At 49.1% G+C, this 23,684-nt stretch overlaps 8 protein-coding genes across 8 annotated transcripts; 5 read left to right on the top strand and 3 right to left on the bottom strand.

Annotated features, from left to right (window-relative positions):
* Window positions 1-115: 115 nt before the first annotated feature.
* Window positions 116-2,079, bottom strand: FTJAE_616 (uncharacterized protein; the record flags this gene model as incomplete). Its single annotated transcript, XM_037352742.1, has 6 exons — window positions 116-846; window positions 900-1,233; window positions 1,290-1,394; window positions 1,450-1,703; window positions 1,752-1,845; window positions 1,900-2,079. The coding sequence occupies 6 exons, from the start codon at window positions 2,077-2,079 to the stop codon at window positions 116-118; spliced, it is 1,698 nt and encodes a 565-aa protein (XP_037212243.1).
* Window positions 2,080-2,763: 684 nt separating this feature from the next.
* Window positions 2,764-3,734, bottom strand: FTJAE_615 (uncharacterized protein; the record flags this gene model as incomplete). Its single annotated transcript, XM_037352731.1, has 2 exons — window positions 2,764-3,590; window positions 3,641-3,734. The coding sequence occupies 2 exons, from the start codon at window positions 3,732-3,734 to the stop codon at window positions 2,764-2,766; spliced, it is 921 nt and encodes a 306-aa protein (XP_037212242.1).
* Window positions 3,735-4,269: 535 nt separating this feature from the next.
* On the bottom strand, window positions 4,270-5,178 carry FTJAE_614 (uncharacterized protein; the record flags this gene model as incomplete). Its single annotated transcript, XM_037352721.1, has 2 exons — window positions 4,270-4,485; window positions 4,546-5,178. 2 exons carry the CDS (start codon window positions 5,176-5,178, stop codon window positions 4,270-4,272), a joined length of 849 nt encoding a protein of 282 aa, XP_037212241.1.
* A 2,546-nt stretch (window positions 5,179-7,724) lies between these two features.
* Window positions 7,725-8,555, top strand: FTJAE_613 (uncharacterized protein; the record flags this gene model as incomplete). The annotated part of the gene is made up of 1 exon (XM_037352710.1): window positions 7,725-8,555. One exon carries the CDS (start codon window positions 7,725-7,727, stop codon window positions 8,553-8,555), a length of 831 nt encoding a protein of 276 aa, XP_037212240.1.
* Window positions 8,556-9,623: 1,068 nt separating this feature from the next.
* FTJAE_612 (uncharacterized protein) lies at window positions 9,624-11,197 on the top strand (the record flags this gene model as incomplete). Its single annotated transcript, XM_037352699.1, has 7 exons — window positions 9,624-9,767; window positions 9,820-9,903; window positions 9,963-9,994; window positions 10,070-10,233; window positions 10,293-10,927; window positions 10,982-11,113; window positions 11,177-11,197. 7 exons carry the CDS (start codon window positions 9,624-9,626, stop codon window positions 11,195-11,197), a joined length of 1,212 nt encoding a protein of 403 aa, XP_037212239.1.
* A 4,084-nt stretch (window positions 11,198-15,281) lies between these two features.
* Window positions 15,282-16,115, top strand: FTJAE_610 (uncharacterized protein; the record flags this gene model as incomplete). Its single annotated transcript, XM_037352678.1, has 1 exon — window positions 15,282-16,115. One exon carries the CDS (start codon window positions 15,282-15,284, stop codon window positions 16,113-16,115), a length of 834 nt encoding a protein of 277 aa, XP_037212238.1.
* Window positions 16,116-16,661: 546 nt separating this feature from the next.
* Window positions 16,662-18,194, top strand: FTJAE_609 (uncharacterized protein; the record flags this gene model as incomplete). The annotated part of the gene is made up of 1 exon (XM_037352666.1): window positions 16,662-18,194. One exon carries the CDS (start codon window positions 16,662-16,664, stop codon window positions 18,192-18,194), a length of 1,533 nt encoding a protein of 510 aa, XP_037212237.1.
* Window positions 18,195-21,411: 3,217 nt separating this feature from the next.
* On the top strand, window positions 21,412-23,684 carry FTJAE_608 (metal-nicotianamine transporter YSL11; the record flags this gene model as incomplete). The annotated part of the gene is made up of 3 exons (XM_037352655.1): window positions 21,412-21,688; window positions 21,746-23,530; window positions 23,582-23,684. Coding segments are annotated over 3 exons (2,165 nt in total), but the record flags the coding sequence as incomplete, so codon positions are not given.

Below are 23,684 nucleotides of genomic sequence, written 5' to 3'. Positions count from 1 at the left end.
GCTCAAGTGTTCTTGTACAATGATGAAGCAGATATTTGAACATTAATCTTGGAATATTCGAGCTAACCTTCAGCTGCTACCGTGACCCATGCCAGGCTGGCTGAGCTGCCAATACCTAGAACGTCAACCGAATGTAAGGAATCTGAAGCTTGGGGTAATATGCCGTTGCGCCGTCAACCGTGCACTTGTAATATTCCGTGAACGAAAACGTCTTGCTGAACCCCGACTTATTAAACGTCTTGGTGACCTGTTTCGAGCACGGCATAGCCATATTCGGAATCTTGGTCCATCGCTGGTACCCAATGGCACTCGGCTCCATGACAACGCCAGCCTTGCCAGGACCAAACGAAGACTTGGCAATCTGGTCATCATACCGCTTAAAAGCTTGCTTCATCGCCAAAAGAGGGTCGTAAAGATCTCTCTTCAGGACAGTCTTCATCATGATTATCTGCTGCAGCAGGTCGTCGTTTGCGGGACGTTCCTTGACGTTGAGTTCTGTGTTGATACCGGCGGAACTTGAGCTGCTGACATTTGCCAAGGAGTTGAATGTTGAGGAAACTATATCCCGATTTTCGGCAGAGTAGCCAGCATAAAAGTCAACTATCGACCCTATTTTCCTTTGTAGGAGGAATGTACGGTCGACGATGGGAACGAACTTGAAAAGATCTTGAACAGTCTGAATTTCGCCTCCTCGGAACAGATCAGCACTTGCAGATTCCTCTGGGAGTTCTTCAGCGGCTGTGTTGGCATCCTTTGCCTCTTGTATGTATGTTGTGAGGAGGTTGCTCGCTGTATCCGGGACTCGCATTTTATAAATAAGCTGGATGTTATTGACTATATCGCCGACTGTGATAGGTTGTTAGTTTCTGTGAGTACCGAATGGCCCCCCGTAAACCTACCTTGCTTGAAAAAAGATGACACAGCAGGTCCATCACAGCTACCGAGCTCAACACAAGAGGTTTGCGTGGCATAATCATATCTCGACTTGAAGCCGAGGAAAGGCGACCCAATATTCTGAGCCGCCGTATTGAAGTCATTGGAAATGGACAGTAGGTTTTCGAGAAGGGGAACCCAGGGAACGAAGAGGCCCTGTCGGAACTGACGGGCAATCTCCGCCATATATGGAGTTAAAAGCTTTGAGATGGTCTCTTGAATTTGCAGGCCGGTACAAAATGAGCCTGGCTTACAGGACTTGACGATAGTCATAAGCTTAGAATAATTGTCTTCGTTGATCTGAGGGCCTGTTAGAGCGATGGAATAACGGAGAAGCTGGTGTAGACTGAACATACCTCGGGCCCCTCGATGATAAGCACTTTGCGCTTTGCCTTGGACTGGAGGGTCTTTCTGACTTTATCCCGGTCATCAGCTGTCGGGAATCCCGCACTATTCATACACTACAAGCAAGAACTGATTAATAGATACCCAGATACAGAAATTGGGAGAGCTTACTTTTTGGGCTTTGACGACTTGGTCGACATCCTTTGAATCCGCGGCCGATAAAACTCCCTGCTCGAACGACTTGAAGCCTGATGTTGCACTCAATTCGCCAATACGGGGTAAGCATTGGCAGATCGCATCGGAGGACTCGATGAAGTTATCTCCCTGGGGCTGACCTAAAAGCTTGCGCACAGTATCGCAAAGGTTGATCTTTTTGGTGAGGACTTCCAAGCCTGTAATGACTTGCTTGGTGGTATCGACCCATCCTCCCCAGTGTCAGCGGGCAGGTCTGCTGTTCAGAGGAAGAACCATACCTGGAACACATCTCAATGCATCACACATAAGCTTCGGCTTTTTCGGAGTAGGACAAGGTTTCTTGTATTTCTCCTTGGTCTTGCATTCGTCATACTAAAGCCAGACAATTAGCAAGCCCCCAGCTGGTCAGCAGATGGAGATGGGTACCTTTCTATCGGGGACTGTCTTGAGGGTAACGTTGACACCATAAGGCACAGAAAACTCGTACTTGCATTTTGACAGGTTCTTCAAGCCTGTACAGGTCTGCTGGAGAGTATTCTGCGCAAGAGCTGCCTCTGCGAGGAGAAACAAGGGAAGCAACTGGGGAAGAAAACTCTGCAATCTCATCGTGTCTGCTAGCGCAGTGTTGGGAATACGATGAGTGCTGTTGCGGCGCCAAAGCTTGGGAATTAGGCAGAAACGACTTTATTTATCTGTGATGCTGCACTTTTGACAGCGCATCTCGCTCACCGACATCTCTGGGGCTATTTGTTTTGCATATCTGAGATTGTGAGCTTGGCTTCATTCGCTAAGCCTTAAGGAACTTGCAAACACAAGGCGTTATGGTTGCGTTGGTAAATGAGGTCTAGACTTTGACGAACAAATGCTCCTTCGCTTATATCACCACAGAGAACTTGACTCCTGCGCCACATTCTTCCCAAAGCGTTCATCTCATGCCATTGGACAGCGCGCTTGCAGAAATGTGGCTGTATAAGCTTGAACAAGGCTGGCTGGACTTTGCTAGTAGGCGCGGACCATCCGCTGGTATGCACCGAAATAAGCTCGACCTTATGCTTAACCTAGGCTTGCCATTGGGGGTTATTTGGATATCGTGATCGTACGGCTTAATAGGCGCATTTTCTCTGTGTTTTCTGTCTAGTCTAAATTTAGTCCTTCTCCAGTTCGTCTACGGTGAGTGAGCAGTGAAATCGACACACCGAAAAATTGCTTAAATTATAAAATTAAATATGATTCAGCCCTTGTAAAGAAGTTGAAGAGAAGAAAAATTCGATGCCCGCCAGAGACCACAGACTAATCCGCATAGGGAACGAGTTGAAGCTCAACGGCTTTCATATCGCTGGGCGTGGACGGATCGCTACTCGACACCATGACAAGAGCAGGAGTGTTGATAATCCTACCAGTGATCACATTGAACTTATCCCAGGTACCAGCAACTGGATTGCAATAGGTAGTATCTGTCGACTCATCCAACTGGCATTCACCAGCCGGTGCAGAGCACTTGAGCTTTCGGTCCCGAGTCTGTTCGCATGTAACAGGTTCTACCCCAGCAATAGGGCTATCGGGGTTGCAGAGCATATTGGAGTTTGGGAAACCCCCGCCGTTGCCGTTGCCGAATGCAACGCACAAGTATTTCCCGGTGTTTGTCTCTCGTACATGGTTGGTGTTGGCGTCGATAGAAAAGGTGAGAACTGGGGGAGTGGGCGCGAACATCGGCGTGAACCAGCCGATGTTGTTATAAGCAACTGGATCGCCACGCAGCAATTGGCCGTCGACGTCTGAGCCTACGGCCTTGATATTGAAGGTAGGAATCGGTATAAATGTGTCTTCAGTGGTCGTGGTTGCTTCAGCAGTTGTCGTGGTCTCAGCAGTCGTAGTAGTCTCGGCAATTGTAGTAGGGATTTCAGTTGTAGTCGTTTCCGTACCAATGGAAGTTGAGAGCTCAACGCTGGCGCTTTGCGACTCGGTCGCCTCAGTTGAACTATTCTCGTCGTCTGTAGATGTGACACTGATGGACAATTCGACAGAGGTTGTAGTAGCTGTCACGATGTCTGTACTTGTAGTTGACTCAACAACAGATTCCGTCAACGATGCGGACGCAGACTCGGTAGATACTATACCTGAACATTTATCAGTACACAAAGCGATACTTGTCAGAAGATCCACTCACTGGAGTCACTCGATGTTCGACTTCGCGGCTTGCATACACTTGCGATTGCGACATTGGCGCCGAGGCCCAAAGAGAGAAAAGCAGCGAAACGCATTTTCGCTATGACAAACGAGCGACAAGAGTAAAGGAATAAAAATTGAAAAGACGAAGAAAGCAGGGACATTGAAGATCCTAAGTATTGCACATAGGGGGTTTGTTTTTGTTTTTTAGTGCTTCACACTATTGAAAAAAAGCGGCCTCAGCTGTGTCAATAGCGCAGGCACTAGCTCCATTTTCCACGATATTGTTTGATTCAGGCTGCTATTGCGGTCTAGAACACCATACCCCGGCCAATTAAATCACCTAAAAGTCTTCTTTAGCCATCGGAAAGTGCGCTAAGGAAAGATCCTTAAGTCTAAGCATCATCCCTAAATAACCCCCTGTCAGGTCTGTGGATAAGTAACCTCTTTTAGTCTAGGAGCTGCTTCAGTCTTTTTGAGGTTCAAAGCACTATCGTGCTGCGTCATGAGATTGAGACACTATACCTGATTAACAAGTATAAGTAAATCTAAATTTGTGTGTATTTTAGTGAAAAAGGATAGCACAAGATAGCTGTTATCTATCTGAAATCAAGTGCGAAAACTCCCCAGTCAAGCTGATGATCTCTTATCGTCCTCAACTATCTGATGAAGCGAGACACCAACATCCGCGACTAGTCGTTCAAGGAACTCCGGGAGCCTTAATGGGACCAAGTCCTCAAGTTCTGTTGCAATACTATTGCTACCAGATGAGGTGACCTTCTCGAGTTCTTTTCCCACAGCCTTGATGATTTCAGGAGTAATCTTTTTAGAAATATCTCTAACGATCTGGAAGAAACTGCGTTAATGACATGTAGCAGTCTATGTAGTGAAGAAGCTTCTACTTACGCGAGTTTTGATCTGCGGCTTGCAGCGCTTCTTCGACACCGCGAAGCGCTTGACCAACACATTCTTGTTCCTAGTCCACCCAAACTCCTTTCTCATCTCATCTTGAATAGCGGAATATCCGAGACCTTGAGCTTTGAGACTCATGAGGAGTTTGTCCTGCTCCTTGGTCCAGCCATTGCTGCTTGAAGGCGTACTCGCAACTGATTGTGTGGAAGGACCTCCTCCGTGGAAGCTTGGAGAGGACTCGGTGTCATCAATCCCCAGAAGTGGCGAGGTTTGGTTGGCGATGACAGTGTTATCGACGTTCGGCTGTAGAGAAGACATGTATGACGCCAAGTCTCGACTGTAGTCTCCCACCTGTCCGGCACCTGAGTGCTCTGTAGGAATGAATCCATTGAGGTTCAAACCGTTGAAACCCTGAGCGTAATTGAAGTCGCCGGCTCCAGGGATGGTGTCTGAGTCGACTGCAGACAAGGCGGCAGCTGGGTCCAAGAACTGGGGCCAGACCGCGGACTCTGCCAGGGCGTTCGGTTGCAGAGCGGGCATAGGGAGAGGAGGAACTGAGTTCCAATCGGCGCTATAACCAGGTGCAAACGGAACCTGATTGGCGGAGGGATAGTCGTCGTGGGTCATAGTGCTTAGTCTTGAAGAATCAGCTCAATACAGCGGCAAAAAAACGAGACTTGGACCAAAATTCGTCGGATCTGCTATTATATACTTAAAAGACATTTTTCGCGTCGCAGGAGGGTTCATGTTCAGATGTCTTAAGATTTTCCTGTAGTTGTTTCCCCAGCATAAGCAGGGCTTACTTAGTTGGCACCTGGGGGTTGAAAATGGGCTTACACGCTGGCCTGGCACTCGGCTTCAAGCCTGGCTCTGTTCCTGGCTGCACGGTTGATTGGTCCGTTGTTCCGGTGCTGGCTGTGCGAATGGCTTTGTGCTTATTTTGAAGTCGGCTGTACGCTTGGCTTCGAGCCCAGCTTTATGCCTAGCTCCGCACCTGGTCTCATGCACAATGCGATGGCGACCTCCCATTTGACGACAAACGCCACCAGCATTACGCGCGCGTGATTTTCAACCCTCTTTTTCGTGACGCCTCAACATATCGCCAGCACGCCTATAATTTTGTGCAAAGAAGGAACGGGAATCTTCATATAAAACCTAGAAAAACTGCCTGAGATCCTGACTTGAAGCCCCAAGTTCCAGCTTCTTTCTCAAACTCAACCTTGGAAACCAACCTTGGAAGCTCAAGCTTTCGACATACACCAAAATATACATTTCAACATCCCGCCATGTCCTTCCACTCCCATGGTGCTGCACCCCGATCGGTCGTGCCCCACCAGGGATCGTGTGCTGTCAGTTTCAGTACCCATCATCGAGAATTTCTGCTAACCTGGAAATGCGTAGGCTGTACAGACCGCATTTAGAAACGCTACTCCATATATCATGCAACTCTTTTTGAATGAGATTGAGAAACTAGATGTCTCTGGAGATGGGCAAACTGACGAGGCCTATCTCGAAAGCCTGGCTGAACTGAAACATGCCGTCGAGCTGATACGCAAGCCCAGAGCTGACAAACAGTTGGCAAGGTTATAAAGCCAACAAGATGTTGAAATTGAACGACCAACTGCAACAAGAGAACTGTGGTGTATAAAAATCAATCGGAAACTGAAAGACTTTGAATGTTAGATGCGGACTTGATGAATGGATTTTATACTTCAACCCAACTACTTACACTCTTTCAATAAATTATCCTTTGCCAACCAATGTTTTATGATCCGCGAAAGGCGGCTGCGGTCAAGCCGAAGCCCTGGCATCAGCCCTCTTGTACTTCCAGCCCTCTTTCTGCACCTGAGCTTGAGGTGTTAGTCCTCTGGCACGGACTCGATGGTTGCGGTGATCAAGAGGACTGGCTACTGCCATTTGTGATCCAGTTTCTTCCAGATTGTTCGACACTCATCCAAGAGGATTAGTCTCGACAGACGAGTGCCCCAATCACCAAGATGGATAAGGAAGGAGAGAAGATCTTGAGGGCTGAAGTAGAGTTGTTATTTACAGGGACTTCGATAGATCATATTTGCAACCGGGTGCCCTCCTCGTATTATCTTGAAACACATTCTATCAGACACTCTGAGGTTCTATTCATAAGCCCCAACCATCACAGACGTACAGTCTCTAGCACGATGGAAGACTTCCGGTGGTATAATGATGCCACTGAGATGACTCCTCGATTTCAGAACCAAGATGGTGAAACAGATCCTGACTATCCCTTGCCGAGGGCCAACTCAAGACAGACAGAGTACAACTTCGAAATCCATGTCCCGGAAGCCATACCGCCATACCCAATGACGCTCGGTTACAGTACTATTCCTACCCAGCCTAGATTTCTGACCACACTGCTGGAGCACTTAGTCCGGGTGTGAGCATTACCCAGCCCCATAATCGACAAGGAGTCTTCCCAGTCTTCCCATCCAACAGCATGTCCCTTGTAACCTATATGAGCTCACCTAATGCAGTAATGTTCCAACAGAATGGCATGCGCATCAGCGTGCCACCCTACCCTATTGACGCCGATGTAGTGATGGCTGATGCCGAGATAGTGTCTCAATGTCCTTCGGCCTCTGTCAGTCAGCCCCCTGAGAATATGAGTTGTCCTATCACAATAGCGAAAAGCCCGGGACAATCAAAGAAAAAGAGTTGCAAAAAGGAGGGGCCAAAGAACCGAGACGAGAAGTGGTAACCATGGCAAGAAACCATAAGATTCCTCAAGCTCGAATAAGGACACATATTGCATGAGGTAGCAGTTGAAATGTCTAGTATACGCGGTTTCAAATTTGCGTGAGCTTATCGCCGCACCTCTCACATTCAAACCCAAATGGCACGCGCGACTAACTTCTGAGTAGAGTCTCGACGTATCAAAAGCTTGGCGACAGATGGGAAGAATTCAAGACGGAGAAAGCTAAGGACAAATCCTCACGTCACGGGAGGTTTGGAAAGTGTGCTAGATTATCAATGGGAATTCTCGGCAAATTCAAGCGCAAGGCAGATGCACAACGCTACCTATGGTACTATCAGTATCTTTCGAGCCTTAGGTGTACCAGTACAAAATTCTCCGCGCCTTTGACAGCCTTGTCAAAATACTCTTTGACCAGAATGGAAGATACAAGTAGAGCACCAGCATGATTACACTTACCCTATCAAACCAGCACTTGGTAGATTCGGCTACCAAGAGCTTGGCCACCTGGCAAAGCTTGTACGACAAATGCCGGGGAATCGAAGCCTTCCATGAAGGGCTCATGATGAAAGGAACATTGGGCAGACTTAAAGTTTTGTTTGACCGCGTTCTTTCTCAGGTCAAGGTAGCTGAATTCTTTTGTGACCCTCACATATTACTCCATATTTGGAAGGTCTGTGATACTCTCATGAGTGTCATTCTGGACGGGGAAACATGGGTGGAAAAGTACATCGTTGTCGGCGTTTTCCTTCAATCATTGCAATTTCGCCTACGTGACTTGGCTTTCAAGGGCTCTGACCACCTGATGGTGGTCGTCGATTCTCTGTTCTCTATACTCAACTTAACACCTCTCGACCTGAGGAAGAGCTTAGGTCTTGGATTCTGGAAAGTCGTGGAAATTCTTAGTTCACGGATTGGAAATGATCATTTCGTCGTCCTAAATTTCGGCATGCATTACAACCAGATCTGGTCGAATATCTGGGGGCTCGTGGATGCAGAAGAGTTGCAGACACGATACAAGCATTACCCCCTAACAAACGGTGGTTACTGGCCCCCAATCACAGCTGCGGATCCCGGACATCAGGGTGTATCAGTGCGTGATGGGCAACTGGAAAGGATTGAGATACTGCACATGAGTGGCGTGGCTTTGAGTGACGTTCTGTCCACTCTCAATGCCAACAGAAGCGACGATCGGACCCGAGTGTCTAAAATTACTTTGCCATTGAATCTCGCTGATTGTGTCTGTCTGAAACTGGCACAAGGTTCTTGCAGATAAGAAGCAACCCAGGGGAGGCTTAAGTACACCACAGTGACCCGGGTCCTTGCTTTTGCTTTGGAACAGCATGCTTATAATCTTCATGAAAAGGTAACAACCGATGATCTGGATCTTAGACAGCGAAGGGAGATTGGGAAGCGAAGAAGCGAAGCCAGGAAAAGGGTCACGTTGGGACATTTGAGAGAAAGAGATTATGAGGCAGCTGTCAGATTCACCGCCAACCCAGGTGCATAGCGGATATATACCGCTTCATGGACGAGGCAATCGAGATCCTACGAAAAGGAGACAAGGATTGCAAACAATGTGGGGAGGAGTTCGACAGCCGGAACAAACTCTTCGAGGAGCATGTCCATGCCGTGGGAGCTTGTCGTGATAACCGTAATCCTTTTATGGGTTGGTCTTCTCCAAGAGAGTGAGAATAGTCTTTTTGATGTTAGTGTTGATTGCGTAGAATTTCGGTGATGGCGATGGTGGTGGCGGTATATTTGCCAGATTGAAATTCGATAGATTCTATCATCCCAATATCAAGCATTACGCGTCACGCGCCCAGATACTATTGGCGGGTGGCACTGGGGCGTTTGGCATGCAGCTAACTCCTCAGCTTCTGCGAGACCCATGTCTAGACCGTCGATATTGCCCAATAGTCAGAAGAACATACAGCTATTTAGCCTCACATGTGGCGAAACGGCAATTCGGAAGTCATTCTCTTATCGCAAATGCGCATTCCCATTATTCTTTCCGTCTCGAATATGACCCTTCTTCCAGTTCAACATTCCAAGAAACTGTTTCCGCGCTATCGTCTAGCATAAAAGCTGGTAGGAGTAATAAGAACAATACAATCTAAGATACGCAATTCCAAACAGTTGTAGTTACAAGCCCCAATGCACAGCCACTTTAGTCGGTATGCCTCGCTGCCTACTGTCCAAGTGGAAAAAGAGAATTACCATTAAAAGGCTACTGGGGCTGCATGCTGACCATCCCATATATATTACCTCTTCTGACTTCCAATTTGGCATTACACACATCGCCTTTTTCTTTACTTGTCTGCCATTGCAATACTTCCAAACCATGGCATCTACCAAGCCTGTCCTTTCTTCTGCCGGCAGTGTCAAGCCCTGGATACAGAAGTTCACCAATACTCCGCGCGACGCATTCTTCGATCAGTTTGTCGGGTCGCAGGATGCAAGATTTGTCGAAATAATTGAAGGATCTGTACGAGCACCCGATTACATTAAATTTCTCAATACTGACGTCTTTATCACAGCACAAAGACGAAATCAAATACAGCGAGGTTTCCCTCGACTCAGGCAATCACAAATCTGCGCCAGATCTTCGCAGGGTATTTGAGGTACGACTGAGAGCCTTCCTGACGTCGTTTCTGTGCTCACATTGCCTAAGCTCCCACAGCAAGATGGGTCGAAAGGCATTCTTAGATTAATGTAAGTGCGCTATTTTCTAGAGGTTCAATTAAAACTCTCGATGCCGACTTATTCGCTTTTGTCTAATGCTTCTAGAATCTTACCGTTCAACACTGAAAACGATAATGCACCGCCTCTGTCGTGGGAAGGATTCAGGGAGCACCTCGACTTGCTGCACCTAGAAAACAATTTCATCTACACCGAGCAGATGCAGACGCCACCCACCTGGTTTGAAGTTCCGTTGCAAGCAGGCCTAAAAGGTATGCCAACTCTATCCTGTCTCTCTTGAAACGCCGTAGACTGATGACATGATCCCCAGGCTTCGTTGTCAAACCAGAAAGATGGGACTCCAACCTCGCTAACTTCAGTATCTCTGTTGTCTACTCTCCAACCTCAAGAGTTATGCACGTCGTAGCTCACATGTTGCACAAGAGAGACATCAAGCATCTGCTGCTGCGACTACAGACTCTCAAAACCCTTGCATGGCATCCTCTGCTTGTGCCACTCATCCTGGTGGAGCAAAGAATAGAAGGCACTGCAGAGAAACTCACCCTCATGAGGGACTCTCTGTACTCGGTTGAGAAGCGAACTGGGACTCACAAGAACTACCGTAATGACAAATATCATGAAGAACTCAATCACTATGCCTATGGTGACAAGGTTTGGGAGCGCCGCCACGAGCAGGATGTTGACTTTGAAGCTGCTCCGGGAAAGATAACTTCCATTGCTTCAGAGTGTGCCATGACCGAGGCCAAATGCCAGGTCAATGAGAGTTTACTCGATTGGCTACAGGGGCTAAATGACAGTCTTGATGAACTCAACACTGACGGCAGTCCTTGGGAGAGGGCAAAGTCCTCAATCAGAATGAAGATCTCAGCCTCAAAAACATGCTCTGCTAACAATCGAACACGAAGCATCTATCTCGCCAAGCGAGCAGAGGCGCAAATGCAGGCGGTAAGTAGCCAGCGATCTTAAAACATCTGTACACATTCAGCTAATCAGACATAGTGTCTGAATCTAATGGCACAGCGCGATAGTGCTTTGAACCTCAAAAAGACCGAAGCAGCACTTCGAGACAGCTCCGACATGAGAGCTATAGCATGGGTCACTCTCGCATTTCTGCCAGCGACGTTTGTAGCGGTAAGACTTGGACATGCCTTAAAATGTTGACTCTTCTGACTTATCTGATAAGACCTTCTTTAGTACCTCCTTCTTCAGTTTTGAGCAATCAGGCCGGCATGTGTCGGATTGGATTTGGCTGTATTGTGTTATAACTGGCATCTTCACTGTTGGGGTTCATCTGGGTTGGGCGCTGTGGATAAGGAAGGAGAGAAGGGTTTGAGGGCTGAAGTAGAGTTGTTAACTACAGGTACTCGGACAAGTTATGCTGGAAATCGGGCTCTTTGTCCCTTGGCAATGAGCTAACGGGCTGATCCGTTCATCGCGCTGCGCTACCTTTGACGATCTTACCAGTTCTCGTTGACCTTCGCCAAGTTCAGCTCTACCCACAGCTCTGTGCTGGCTAGTCTGGCTCAGTAGCTCTGTAAATTTCTTGTCTTGTGGCCAATCAGACAGCTCGAATGCAGCTAGTGTCGTAGATCTCTGGGTGTTTTCAGCTTGCGACGTTGGCGGCTGGTGCAAGGCTTCCTGGTTGGCTTCGCTACGGCTCATGTCTTAGTCTAATGCATGTGAAATCCCCAAAAGATGGATATTTTGAGACACACGATTCAAAGAATGGTTGAGCTTTGACCTCAGAGGTTTGTAATTACTCTTGTCCTTCGTCATATTGGCTGAACTTTAGAGCTGAAGTTTTGTCACTGGGGCAGTGAGCCGGGTTGTCGGGCTTGATATCTCGGACTGTTTGTGTAGATCCAGACGGCAGATCTGGGTTGGGTTCCAGTAGTCATTTTTGAGAGTTTCCCTTTGCGTCATAATTGCAGATAAGCGCACTTGTAATCCTTTTTGTAGGTATAAAAGCCTTGTACACCACAAGTGCGCTCTTCTAACATCTATCGCCGAATTTCTTCAGGTGTTAATAGACCCACTCCACGATCATGGGTGAAGCAATCCCTCCAGAAGATGGAACCTACGGCATCAAAGGTCTTCCACGGCCACCCAATGCGGTCAGATACCCTGGAGAAATTCCCTATGTGAAAGGCCTTCCAGTCCGTAAGGAGATATCGTCTCTTGCCGACTCAGACGACCCAAACGAGAGAAAACAGTGGACGCTATTTGTGCTAGCCTTGGAACGCTTCAAGGCTATGCCTGTCGATGACAAGCTATCCTACTTCCAGATTGCCGGAATCGTAAGTGTGAAGGTCCCGACAGGTGGGTGCCCTACTGATCTTTGGTTAGCACGGATATCCAGAGGTTGCCTGGGACGGAGCGCCAGAACCAAAACATGCACCGGACAAGAAGACTAAACAGGCTGGTGATCAGCCTTTCGGTGGATATTGCAACCACAACAGCCTGAACTTTCCTGCATGGCATAGACCGTATATGCTGCTCTTTGAGGTGAAATCTGATCTTGGACATGATTGATTCGGTTCTGACATAAGTAGCAACGAATTTGGGAGAATATGAAGTCAATGATCAGCAACTGGGTGGATGATTGCGGATTGCCGACCTCGGAAGCAGATGAGTGGTACAAAGCAGCAAGGCATTGGCGGATGCCATATTGGGATTGGGCTAGGCGACAGAGGTACCACGAAGACTTGGTTTGCCCCCCAGTTCTTACGCAAGGAGCCGTCCGAATCTACCCACCTACTACGATAAAGAACCAATTCCCGCAGAGCGGCCTCTACCCCAACCCACTGATGGGTTTCGAGAATCCAGAAAAAGATCCAAATACAGGGGACCCGTTGCCCTTCGGTAGCATGCCCGGAGGAAAGTCAAAATGGAATATCAAAGACAACCCAATAGTGCATGACGAACTCCCGCTAAAGAAGGATTGCGATTGGGCTCCAGTGAGTCAATCAACCGGATCGGCTTGAGAGTTGCTGACAGGCACTTAGTGGAGCAAAACATCTAGGACCAGCCGATACGGGATATTCAGAACGGAAGACATCTCTAAGGAGAGGAAGGACCCCGCTGATTGTTTCACTGGTCTCCATGGTGTAAGGAACTGTTGGCAGGCAAACGTGAATCTCGCGAAGGCTCATGAGAATGGTCCGGATGGCAAGCCCAGATGGAGCACAATGGAGCAACACTCGAAAGAATATACATGGAATCCCGGAAGCCTTTCAGATGCAGTCAATCGTATGTTCTCTAAGGGGTATAACTCGAATTGGGGACAGTTTGCTTCGACGAAGTGGATTGCGGAAGGCAAAGGATGTCCAAGGACGGGATACATATCTTTGGAGTATATCCACAACAATATTCACGTAAGACGACAGCCGAATGTTGTGGATTTGGCTGATATGAATGCAAGAACTTGACGGGAGGAAGTGACTATACAACTGGCATGGGACACATGAGCGACGTGCCAGTAGCAGCGTTTGATCCCATCTTTTGGCTTCACCACGTGTCCGTATCCTTCATATCCTAGCGGCGCAACTTAACTGACACAAAGCAGGCAGATAGATCGCTTGCTAGCCATATGGCAATGCCTCAACCCAAAGCTATGGTTTGACACCGAACAATCAGACAGTTCCAGCACAGCTTCTGGCGTCACCGACGACAAGGAAACGGACCCTCTTGAACCGTTTCACAGGAAAGACAACGATCCCGAAAAAGAAGTCTGGACGGCACAAGCGTGTCGAGACTGGACAGAGTTGAACTACCAATATGACGACCTTGCGGAAGTGGCTGAAAGAACGATACGGAAGCATGGCCGATTCATACCTGGGGAGTTCCAACAAGAGCTTCGATCGCATATCGACACGATGTACCCAGGCACAGAACAAGTCATTGAATCTATGGATGGGCCATGTACTATTCCCAACGCAATACGATCAAGTCAGGGTCAGAAGGGATTTTGGAAGGATTATATCATCAACGTGGTGTATGACCGATACGCCCTAGACGGTCTGTCTTACACAATCCAATTCTTCTTAGGTGTGCCATTGGGCGAAGACACGAGTTTCGAAAAGCACAACTACATTGGTCATGTGTACTCCTTTGGTGGTAGGCTGAGCACATCCGAGGGCTCTTGCAAGAACTGCAAGAGACAGGCCGAAGCGCAGGTCCCCTCCTGTGCTCAGGTCCCATTGACAATTCATCTGCTTCACCACGTTAGAGACAACATTCCCGACCACTACATCAAGAACTCCGATGACCTTGAAGAGTATTTGAGACTTCATCTTCGGTGGAGAGTCGTCAAGTATGGCGGTGAAGTCATCTCGGAAGAACGATTCAAGAAGAACTTCTCAAAGCTCCAAATATCCGTCTTGCGCGGTACAGGTCGAATCATGCCGGGCAATGGACAAAGCGCGGGTTCGGCCTCTTCTTTGTACAGCGACTATGTACCATTACCTGAAATTACTGATGGAAAACCCGGTGGCTTGCAGCGAGACAAAGCCTCCGAGAACAACGAGCCATTCGTTTTTCAGAACAAGAGCATTGTGCAACCGCTGCCACCGAAGCTCTCCAAACCGAAGTATGATATCTGTGCGTTGAGACTTTTGAATGTTCACTGACGGATTTGGTAGACTCATGGCAGCAAAGCTCCAAAGACGTGGAACAAAAACTTGTGGACAAGAGGCCGAGGCATTGAAATTTTCGCCCTTTCGATCCAAAGTTCGGTAGTTGTTGTAAACAAGGATTTAAGGTTACGCAGGATCCTGGTATGCCGACGGTTCCGAGATCACTGACTACGATTAGCCGGGAGGTTTCGTCGGGAGCTGAACGCCAGGAGTAGAAAGAATGTCTTTGTCTTCTTCAACATGTTCTGACACAAGAATATTATAATAAACTTGATGCGCTACTCTGTTCACGCGAACTCGAATGCCTGCTATTGGTGACTACAGTACCATCGGATGTCGCCTCAGCTTACGGAGTACGGCCCCTCGGGATCCCGAATAACCTTTTTTCGTTTGTGCCGCAGATCCTTCTCATCTGCGAATACGATGGGTCTTGATCTACGCCCGCTAGAACAAGTGCTTACTGCCGACGAGTGAGAAGCGCCATGTCTTACAAGGCAATTGGGCGAAATTAATGATCATCCGTGCCGTCCGCTGGGCGTAAGATTTCCGTGTCTCAGACGGGCATCGGGGAAATTAACGTTTCGTGGTAATAAAGAGAATGAGCTGGCCACTTCTCCCCCTCTGTCAGTTTTCTCTGCTTATTCCTCCGTATCGTTAGATTCAATATGGGCAACCAAGAAAAGGCCGCCGACTCGTCGTCGCAGAATGAGAAGGACACTTCACCAAAAACAACTCGCCCTCCACCGATTCTATGCCTTGGCGCTCCCCGCAATGGCTCAGCGTCACTGATGCAAGCGCTCCAAATCCTCGGATATCCTAACGTGCATCATGGCTGGGACGCAGCTGAGCGTGAAGACCTTCAATGGCAATGGCCCATCTTCGACAGAGCGTGCGACGCAACATTCACCGTCCTCCCAACATACCGCGGCAAACCTTTCTCCCGTGAAGAATGGAACGAAGTTTTTGGAGAATACGATGCTGTTTCGGATGTCGCTTCGTACTTCGCTGAGTCGCTGATCCCAGCTTATCCAGATGCGAAAGTTATTCTCGTCGAGCGCGATGTGGAGAAATGGTATCCGAGTATGGTTGCCGTGGTCAAGAACTCAACGAGTCCCTTTCTGCGAAAACTTGGAGTCAAGCTTGGTGATCTTTCAGGGTTTATGAGTCCAAGACCGTGCAACAAGATTCACCAGGGCTGGACGAGAGCGCCTTCTGCGAACGACGTTATCGAATACCTCAAGCCAGCGTATGCTCGGCATAACAAGTACATCAGAGATACCGTACCAAAGGAGCAGCTTTTGGATTTCAAGCTTGCGGATGGTTGGAAGCCGTTGTGCCAGTTTCTGGGAAAGGAAGTTCCTGATGTGCCGTTTCCGCATGTCAATGATTCGAAGGAGTATGCGGAGAGGTCTAAGAGGCTGGCGAAGAAGATGTTCAAGCTTGCTGCGAGGAACTTGATCTTTCCTTGTTTGCGGCCTGAGCCTGTCGCCAAGCCTTAGAGTTGCTGGGCGCTTGGGGGAGGGGAGGGGATGTACAGACCAAGAAAATCATTGTCTTGGCCGCATGGGACTGGTTTGAATTTGTATATCATCTGATTTAGAACGCTGCTTAGATTTCTCAGTTTAGACAAGCGTGCTGTTTCTAATACCTAGCTTGGATAGCGCGTTTTCCATTCAATATCCGTATCTGGCAATATCGATAGTCCACTTGTCGTAATATGTACCCCGCCAACATCCAAGGTCTTGAAAAGATGTCTGCTTATTGGTTTCCTGAGAGCGGCATATTCTTCTTGCATCACAAGTCTCGGATCATTGAGTCGTTTAACCATAGTTTTGCCTTGGTTTACCAGATGGACCAGTGAGTGTCGAGGTCATCGACTCGGAAGACGGCCCGTTACCCCGACAAGTCAAACAGGTTCCTCCTCTACACCAACCTCGAGAGACTACATATAGTAATCTGGTTTGCGCTTCTTGAAATTTCTGAGGCGGCCATTTTTATTTCAATATAACAAATTCTATCAGTGTCATCTCGTTTTAGCGACCAAAATGGCTACGACTCGGAACTGCAACTGGCATCAAGTCAACCCCGGTGTTTGGCAACGCCATATCGACGAAATCGAACAATTCTACTCAACCATGGTTATCCTCTACGAAGGAAGCGGTCGTATGTTCTTTGGGATGACGGGACATGTCTCGCTCTCCATCAAGACCACCACAGATTTGTCGCAAGATGATGCTGAACGTGCGGTTGACGAAGCTTTGAGAAAGGCATGGCTTGCACTTCGACACGCTCACCCTACACTTGCATCACAAGTTACTCAGGACTTTGAGTCAGGCGAGTGGATCAAGACTTATAGAGAGCTGCGGAGCGGAACAGATAAGGACGCTTGGTTGGAGAGGACTCTTGTCCATATCTCCAGTGGTCAGACTGGGAATCAGTGGGCCAACTCAGATCCTCCTGCGCCAAAGCTCCCAACTATGTTTGTTTTACATCTTCCTGCTGAGCGCGATGATGATGGATCTGTGAGCGTCCGCCGAGACCTTGTCTTCCGTTCTCCTCACGACATCATCGACGGCATCGGAACTCTCATGATGCTCAACAACTTCATATTCCTCGCATCAGAAGCTTATGAAAAGGGCAATACCTATGAGCCTCCAGCGCTCGACGGCAGTGAGAGTTCAAACTTGAGTCCATCCTATCGAATCGCAGCTCAAATTCCCGAAACTCCTGATCCGGCTCAACTGGATAGACTCAAACAGATGGCAGCTCAAAAAGCCGCTGCCGCTTCGGATCCTAGCGTGGAAGTTCTTGCGCTTCCTTATCGACAGGGCGATCTACTTCCAGGTCGTCACCAGCGCTTGGCACTGACTCTCAACAGAGAGGAAACGCAAAAGCTACTCAAGGCGTGCAAGATGGTTGGAGCTACGCCGACGCATGTCTTCCATGCTGCAGCTGCTATGGTCGTTCGAGACCTACAAGATAAACCAGCCACGACCAAGAAAGTTCGGTACATAAACTACATCCTACGCAACGAGCGCTCCAGCTGTCAAGAACCATATAGCACAGCTCAACATCCAGCATCAGTCTACCATTCTGTCTCTGGCCAAAGCCTCGTCGTCGACATGGATCTCCACCCATCTTCCACAAAACCAAACCGCAAAACGGAATTCCTCTCCATTCTTGAAACCGTCAAAGCCTTCTATCTCACCGTCAAGCAAGACAAAGAATTCTACCTCCTCGCTCCAACGATGTTCTCCCAGGCTACACCAGCTCTACCCTCCGGTCCTCGTCCCCTTCCAGTCCCGGAGCCAAATGCTCATCCATCTGTATCTATCTCGAGCATGGGACGTACTGATACTATCGTGGCGCTGAACACGGGGGCGTTTGAGGCGAGAGATCCGTGGGTTACGGGTGAAGAGCTCGGAAATGGGCTGGGTTTGTTTCTTGGTACGTTTCGAGGGGAGTTGTGTTTGAGTGCAGCGTATAATGATGCTTGGCATACGGAGTGGGATGTGAAAGAGTATCTGGAGCGTTGTAAAGATGTTGTGTTTTCGGGTCTTGGGATTAGTGAGCCATGAGGTTAGTTCGGAGACGACGTTGGTGGAAAGCAAATGTGAGTTTTGGGGAGGTTATCAGAAGGTCCGGCAATCTCCATCTTCCGTATAAGTTTCTTCCAAACAGGCTTCTAATCTTGTGGTATCTTTGTTTGTCCATTATTCCTTGGTGTTCAGACTTCCTGTTCAACAGAACAATTGTTGGCGTGCAGGCACTTGATTTTCAGCTCAATCACAATACCTATCTTGCAGCACCACTCGCACCGTATCTTATCTCGTCACCATGGTGACAGCATCGTGTAATATCGTCATTCGAGATTGGCTGCTGACATCTTGACACTATTCATGTTATCTGGTAGTTTATCCAAGTCACAGAACAGGTCGAAGTGAAGTTGCTCCAGAGATCGTGTAAACCACTTTCGATCGATGTTTCTGACAAGATTCCACAAGAGACTATCCGATGACTGATCCAGTGAAGCTGACAGGTTACGCTTTGGGGCAGGTCTCTCAAAAAGGACCTTGATAATCGCCCGTGCCGCAATCCATTATCGACCACCAACATTTCCGCCCCTCACATATCATCCTTCTCCTGGAACTTCTGCAGCTACTCCTCCCATCACGCGCTCACTCCCAAACATCTCATTCCAGAATCAGCATAGCAGATATCGGTTTATCAAGGCTCAAAACACCATTCTCATAAACCCGCCACAATCCGCCTGAATGATCACCCTCTGGTATCCCAAACCAGCGGACCCTTCGCCTCCCATGCATATGTAATCTATCCCGAATGTGGGGGCGATATTCACGGGGAAGCGAGAGTGTGTGTCCCGAAGTGGAAGCTCCCTAGGCCCTGGGAACCTTTGACAGGCTGGGGTAAAGACAGGGAGAGCCCCCGGCGAAAACCCGGATCGGGGCAGATTTCCTGACTGTTGGGTTCGGAGCTGAATGATATGCTTGTTTGATAGTGGCCAACTGATATGGGGGAGGGGGTTTTATCTAGGTGGTTTGGAAGGGTTGAGGGTTACTGGTGGTTGGGAGGTTGCATTGGCATGTGAAGTAGCTTTCGGTCAGAGAGAAACTGGAAAATAGAGATTTTAACCTTGAATTGACGATTGATGCTACTCACTAGGGTATCTAGGTGTTGGTTTGATGGTGGTGAGTGTCAAGTGGCAATCATGCAGGCATTGTGCAGTCTGCATTTCTGATGTTCAATGTCACCATTTGATACAAACGATACATTCAATTACACTGCGACAGGCTACGAAAGCAATTGCTGGGATCCATCAATACCATCATGAGTATAATAATCACGACTGAGACTTCAAGATGTCTTCAAAATCGCGAAATATATCCAAATACAATCGAGGTGATAAATATTACTAAGACCTCACCAATCAATCGGTATCAACCTGTAATCTTGTCGCGATCTGACATGGAGCACAAAAAAATGCAGGGATTCCGATCCGCATCCACCTAGAACACGAAAATAGATACTCGCGTGGCGAGCGATTGATAACATCGCGACCGAGTTGGTGTTGAGGTTCATCCATGAACGTCAAAAATTCTGGGCATCGGATAGTGCATGTCGCCGCATTCTTGGCTACGGGTATAACGGTCTTGGCCACAGATACCAAGACGATCTTCATATCTTCCAGAATCTTTCAGGCACACTGATCGACAATGGCGACACCGATTTGATGCGACGGTATCAAACGTTGCAATTGATTCAGTGGCAATAGGGTAGGCATTTCTTGACAAGATAGCATCACGATCGTGGATCTTTATCGTCTGTTGGTACCCCGTTGTTGGTTACGCAGTGGGTCGAGTGATGTGTAGAATTGGGTATAGTCAAGCTAGTATCTAGACAAAAGTCCATTCTGTATATTGGCTTGGGAACACCAGGTGATTACTGCAGTGCGAGTCGAGTATGGGGCCGAGATAGCACGGGACAAGGGTTGATCATCCCAGAAATGCAAATGCAATGCAAGCAGCGGTCCCTTTGGTCTTGGCACTCAACAGCGGAATTAGAGACACTCAGACACTGTAGTTAGTGAGTGAATGCGGGGGAGGCACTGTAATTGAGGCCGTTTGACTGCAGTGTCAAGTAAATACGTAAACCGTTAATGACTCTCGAGTACGGGCCCTCGGTCCAACAGTAGATAGATCTCCATTTACATATTAGGCTTATCTACATACGATACGATATTCCATTCCGCAGTTTTGATGCCCTGTTGCATCTCCAAACAAAAAGGCCCTTCTCCAACCTAACAAAGGTCCCCCCTCCCCGCAAAATGCGCCAAGAACAACAAAGGTTCCCCGAGCCATTGGCCAGCACACGGAGCACACCCACCGATTGGGTTTAGCGCGATGCTGATAGGTGCAATACCGATTTATTATTCATTCGCATTGCGAGAGATATTGATACGGGGAGCAGAAACAGCTGCGCTATCGGAGGAAAATATCAGGAGATTTGAGAAGTATGAGCAATTGAAGCGGGTTTGTGGATTGTGGTCTAGAATTATATGGCGCCGAGAGAGTGAGGAGGGAGGTAAAGTAAAGTGTCTGGTGATTTAGGGGGTGATTCAGTGATGGTCAGTGAGAGATGCCCCTAATGAGGATGAGGCAATGATATTGCGAGTGGCAGACGACTTGACCATTCACAGTCTAATGCAGAGTAACCCCCCGATAACCATAAACCAACCATAAAACCTTTAACCTAATCCCCCCTGTAGTACACACACTCATCAACATGTGGCGCGTATCGCCCGTTTCTCCCTCGGTGCCACCCGCTCTCTATCTGGGGGTGGAGCCTTGACCCTCTCCTCTCCTCATGCACAAAAGTTCAAAGCACCACTGATAAAATATTGCTCCCATTTTGGCAGCTCCCAAAGTACAACCGCCCCCCTCTCATTCGTCGGATACCGCAGATAAGGGATCCACTTCGAATCTGTGCTACTTTATTTGGCAATCGTCAAAAGATCGTTTGTCTCGCTTCCTCTTCTGGGCGACCTTGCAAAAAGTCCCCCGATGTGCGGAATTGATTTGATGTGACTTGCAAAGATGGGATGGGATGGGATGGGGAGCGGCGACTTGCTCAATCGGGGCGTTGTTTCAAAAGTGCCATCACTGTTGTACGACCGTAGCAGGAGAGATAAATAAGATCGCTGCTGCTCCCCAGGTTTCATTCAGTCGTACCAGCAGTGCAGTTCAAGTTTCTTCCCCTTCAAACTGATCGCCCATCATGGTCGCCGAAACAGTCGTCCCCGAGCGTTTGCCCGAGGATTCCCTCCAGCCTCGCTACGATGAGACCGCGCAGCCTCGATATGACGAGAAGGAGCCCCATTTCGACACGGACCTCAAGTCTGAGGCCGACAGCGAAGATGAGCGTATCACAGATCTGTTCTCTAGCTTTCCTCCCGCAAAGGGTGTTGAGCATGAGCCTAACCCTCTGACTGCCCGTGCTGTCATTGTCGGTATCATTCTTGGTTCGCTCGTCAACGCCTCCAACGTCTATCTCGGTATGCTTCACCCTCACCCCCAATCTCACCAACCTTCATAATACTAACGGTCTACAGGCCTCAAGACTGGTTTCACCTTCCCCGCTACAATGTTCGGCGCCATCTTCGGCTACGGCTTCATCCTCATGCTCACAAAGTCCCTCCCTCACGTCCCCATCCTCGGCGGCAAATTCGGCCCCCAGGAGAACTCCATCATCCAGGCCGCTGCCACCGGCGCCGGCGGCATGTCCGGTGTCTTCGTCGCCGGTCTCCCCGCCATGTACCGTCTCGACCTGCTCTCCGACGACCCCAAGAAGGACTTTGGCCGCATCCTCACCATCACTTTCGTCTGCGCCTTCTTCGGCCTTTTCGCTGCTGTGCCCCTCCGACGATTCTTCATCATCAACGTCGCGAGGGAGCTCAACCTTGTGTTCCCTACGCCTACTGCTACTGCTATGACTATCCGCTCCATGCACGCTGTTGGATCTGGTGCGGCTGATGCGCTGCGCAAGATCAAGGCGCTGGGTATTGCTTTCATTATTGCTCTGCTCATCATCTGTGTTGGTCAGTATGCCGATGGTATTCTTCACAACTGGCACATCTTCACCTGGTTCTACGTCTGGTCTGGATACACCGCCAGCGGTCTCCTTGAGCCTGAGAACTGGGGTTGGTACATCCAGCTCACCCCCGCCTTCTTCGGTTCCGGTATCCTCGTCGGTCTCAACGCTGCTGTCTCTTGGTGGGGTGGTACCGTCGCCGCCTGGGGTCTCATCGGTCCTCTCCTCGTCCACTATGGTGAGTGCATTGGTATCGCCGTCGGTGAGGGTAAGTGGGAAGGCATCACTCGATTCAGCGTCATGACTGGTGTCGATGACCCCGACTATGTCCCCTCTCCCCGATACTGGATGCTCTGGCCCGGTGTCATGGTCCTCATGGTCTACTCCCTCATCGAGTTCTTCCTCCACGGAAAGGTTGTCTGGGATGGTATCAAGTTCGCCGTCCACGAGTCCGCTCGCTCCATCAACAACAGACTCCAGGCTCGCGGCCACAGCAACGCTTGGTTCGCTAAGCAGGCTGCCAAGGCTGATGCCGATGGTGGTGTTGAGGACTTTGCTTCTGCTCAGGACCAGGTCCCTACTTGGGTCTGGGTCGCCGGTACCCTCGCTGCTCTTGTTCTCGCCATGATCGTCAGCGAGGTCCAGTTCCACATGAACGCTGGTCTTGCTCTCCTCGCCTGTATCCTCGGTGTCATCTTCGCTTTCATGTCTATCTATGGTGGCGCCGTCACCGACTGTGCTCCTCTCACTGCTTCCGCCAAGGCTTCCCAGCTTGTCTACGGTGGTATCACCAAGAACCACTTCGCCATCAAGGACGCCCAGCGAATCAACCTTGTCGCCGGTAACATTGCTTCCGGTACCGCTGATGTCGCCAACTCTCTTGTCAGCGACTTCCGAGTTGGTTTCCTCCTCAAGACTCCCCCCAAGCTGCAGTTCTACGCTCAGGCCATGGGTACTGTCGTCTCCGTCTTCCTTGCCCCCGGTATCTTCGTCCTCTTCATGTCTGCCTACCCTTGCGTCTACCGACCCAGCGATGATCCCGCTGATATCTGCCCCTTCGCTGCTCCCTCCGTCGCTGCTTGGCAAGCTGTCGCTACTGCTGTCACCATGCCCAGCATTCCTATCCCCAAGTCCTCCGCCTACTTCTCCATTGCCATGGGTATCCTCTGCGCTGTCCAGGCGATCGTCAAGCACTTCTGGCTCGTCGGTTCCCGCGAGAAGTACCGTGATTGGCTCCCCAACTGGATGTCCGTCGGTGTCGCCTGGGTTCTCGGCCCCGACTCCGGATATGCCAACGCCATTCTCTGTAAGTCATTCTGGTATCATTTTACGAGTTTTTAACTAACGAATTACACAGTCGGTTCTATTACAGCGTGGTGGTGGCGCAAATGGTTCAACAACCATTTTGAAATGTATGCTTTCGCGATCGCTGCTGGTTTGATCGCCGGCGAAGGATTCGG

The sequence above is a fragment of the Fusarium tjaetaba genome (assembly GCF_013396195.1).
Source record: "Fusarium tjaetaba strain NRRL 66243 chromosome Unknown NRRL66243_c0000016, whole genome shotgun sequence".
Lineage (NCBI taxonomy): Eukaryota > Fungi > Ascomycota > Sordariomycetes > Hypocreales > Nectriaceae > Fusarium > Fusarium tjaetaba.
Note: the sequence above shows the minus strand (reverse complement) of the source record. Positions and strands in the feature narration are given on the sequence as shown.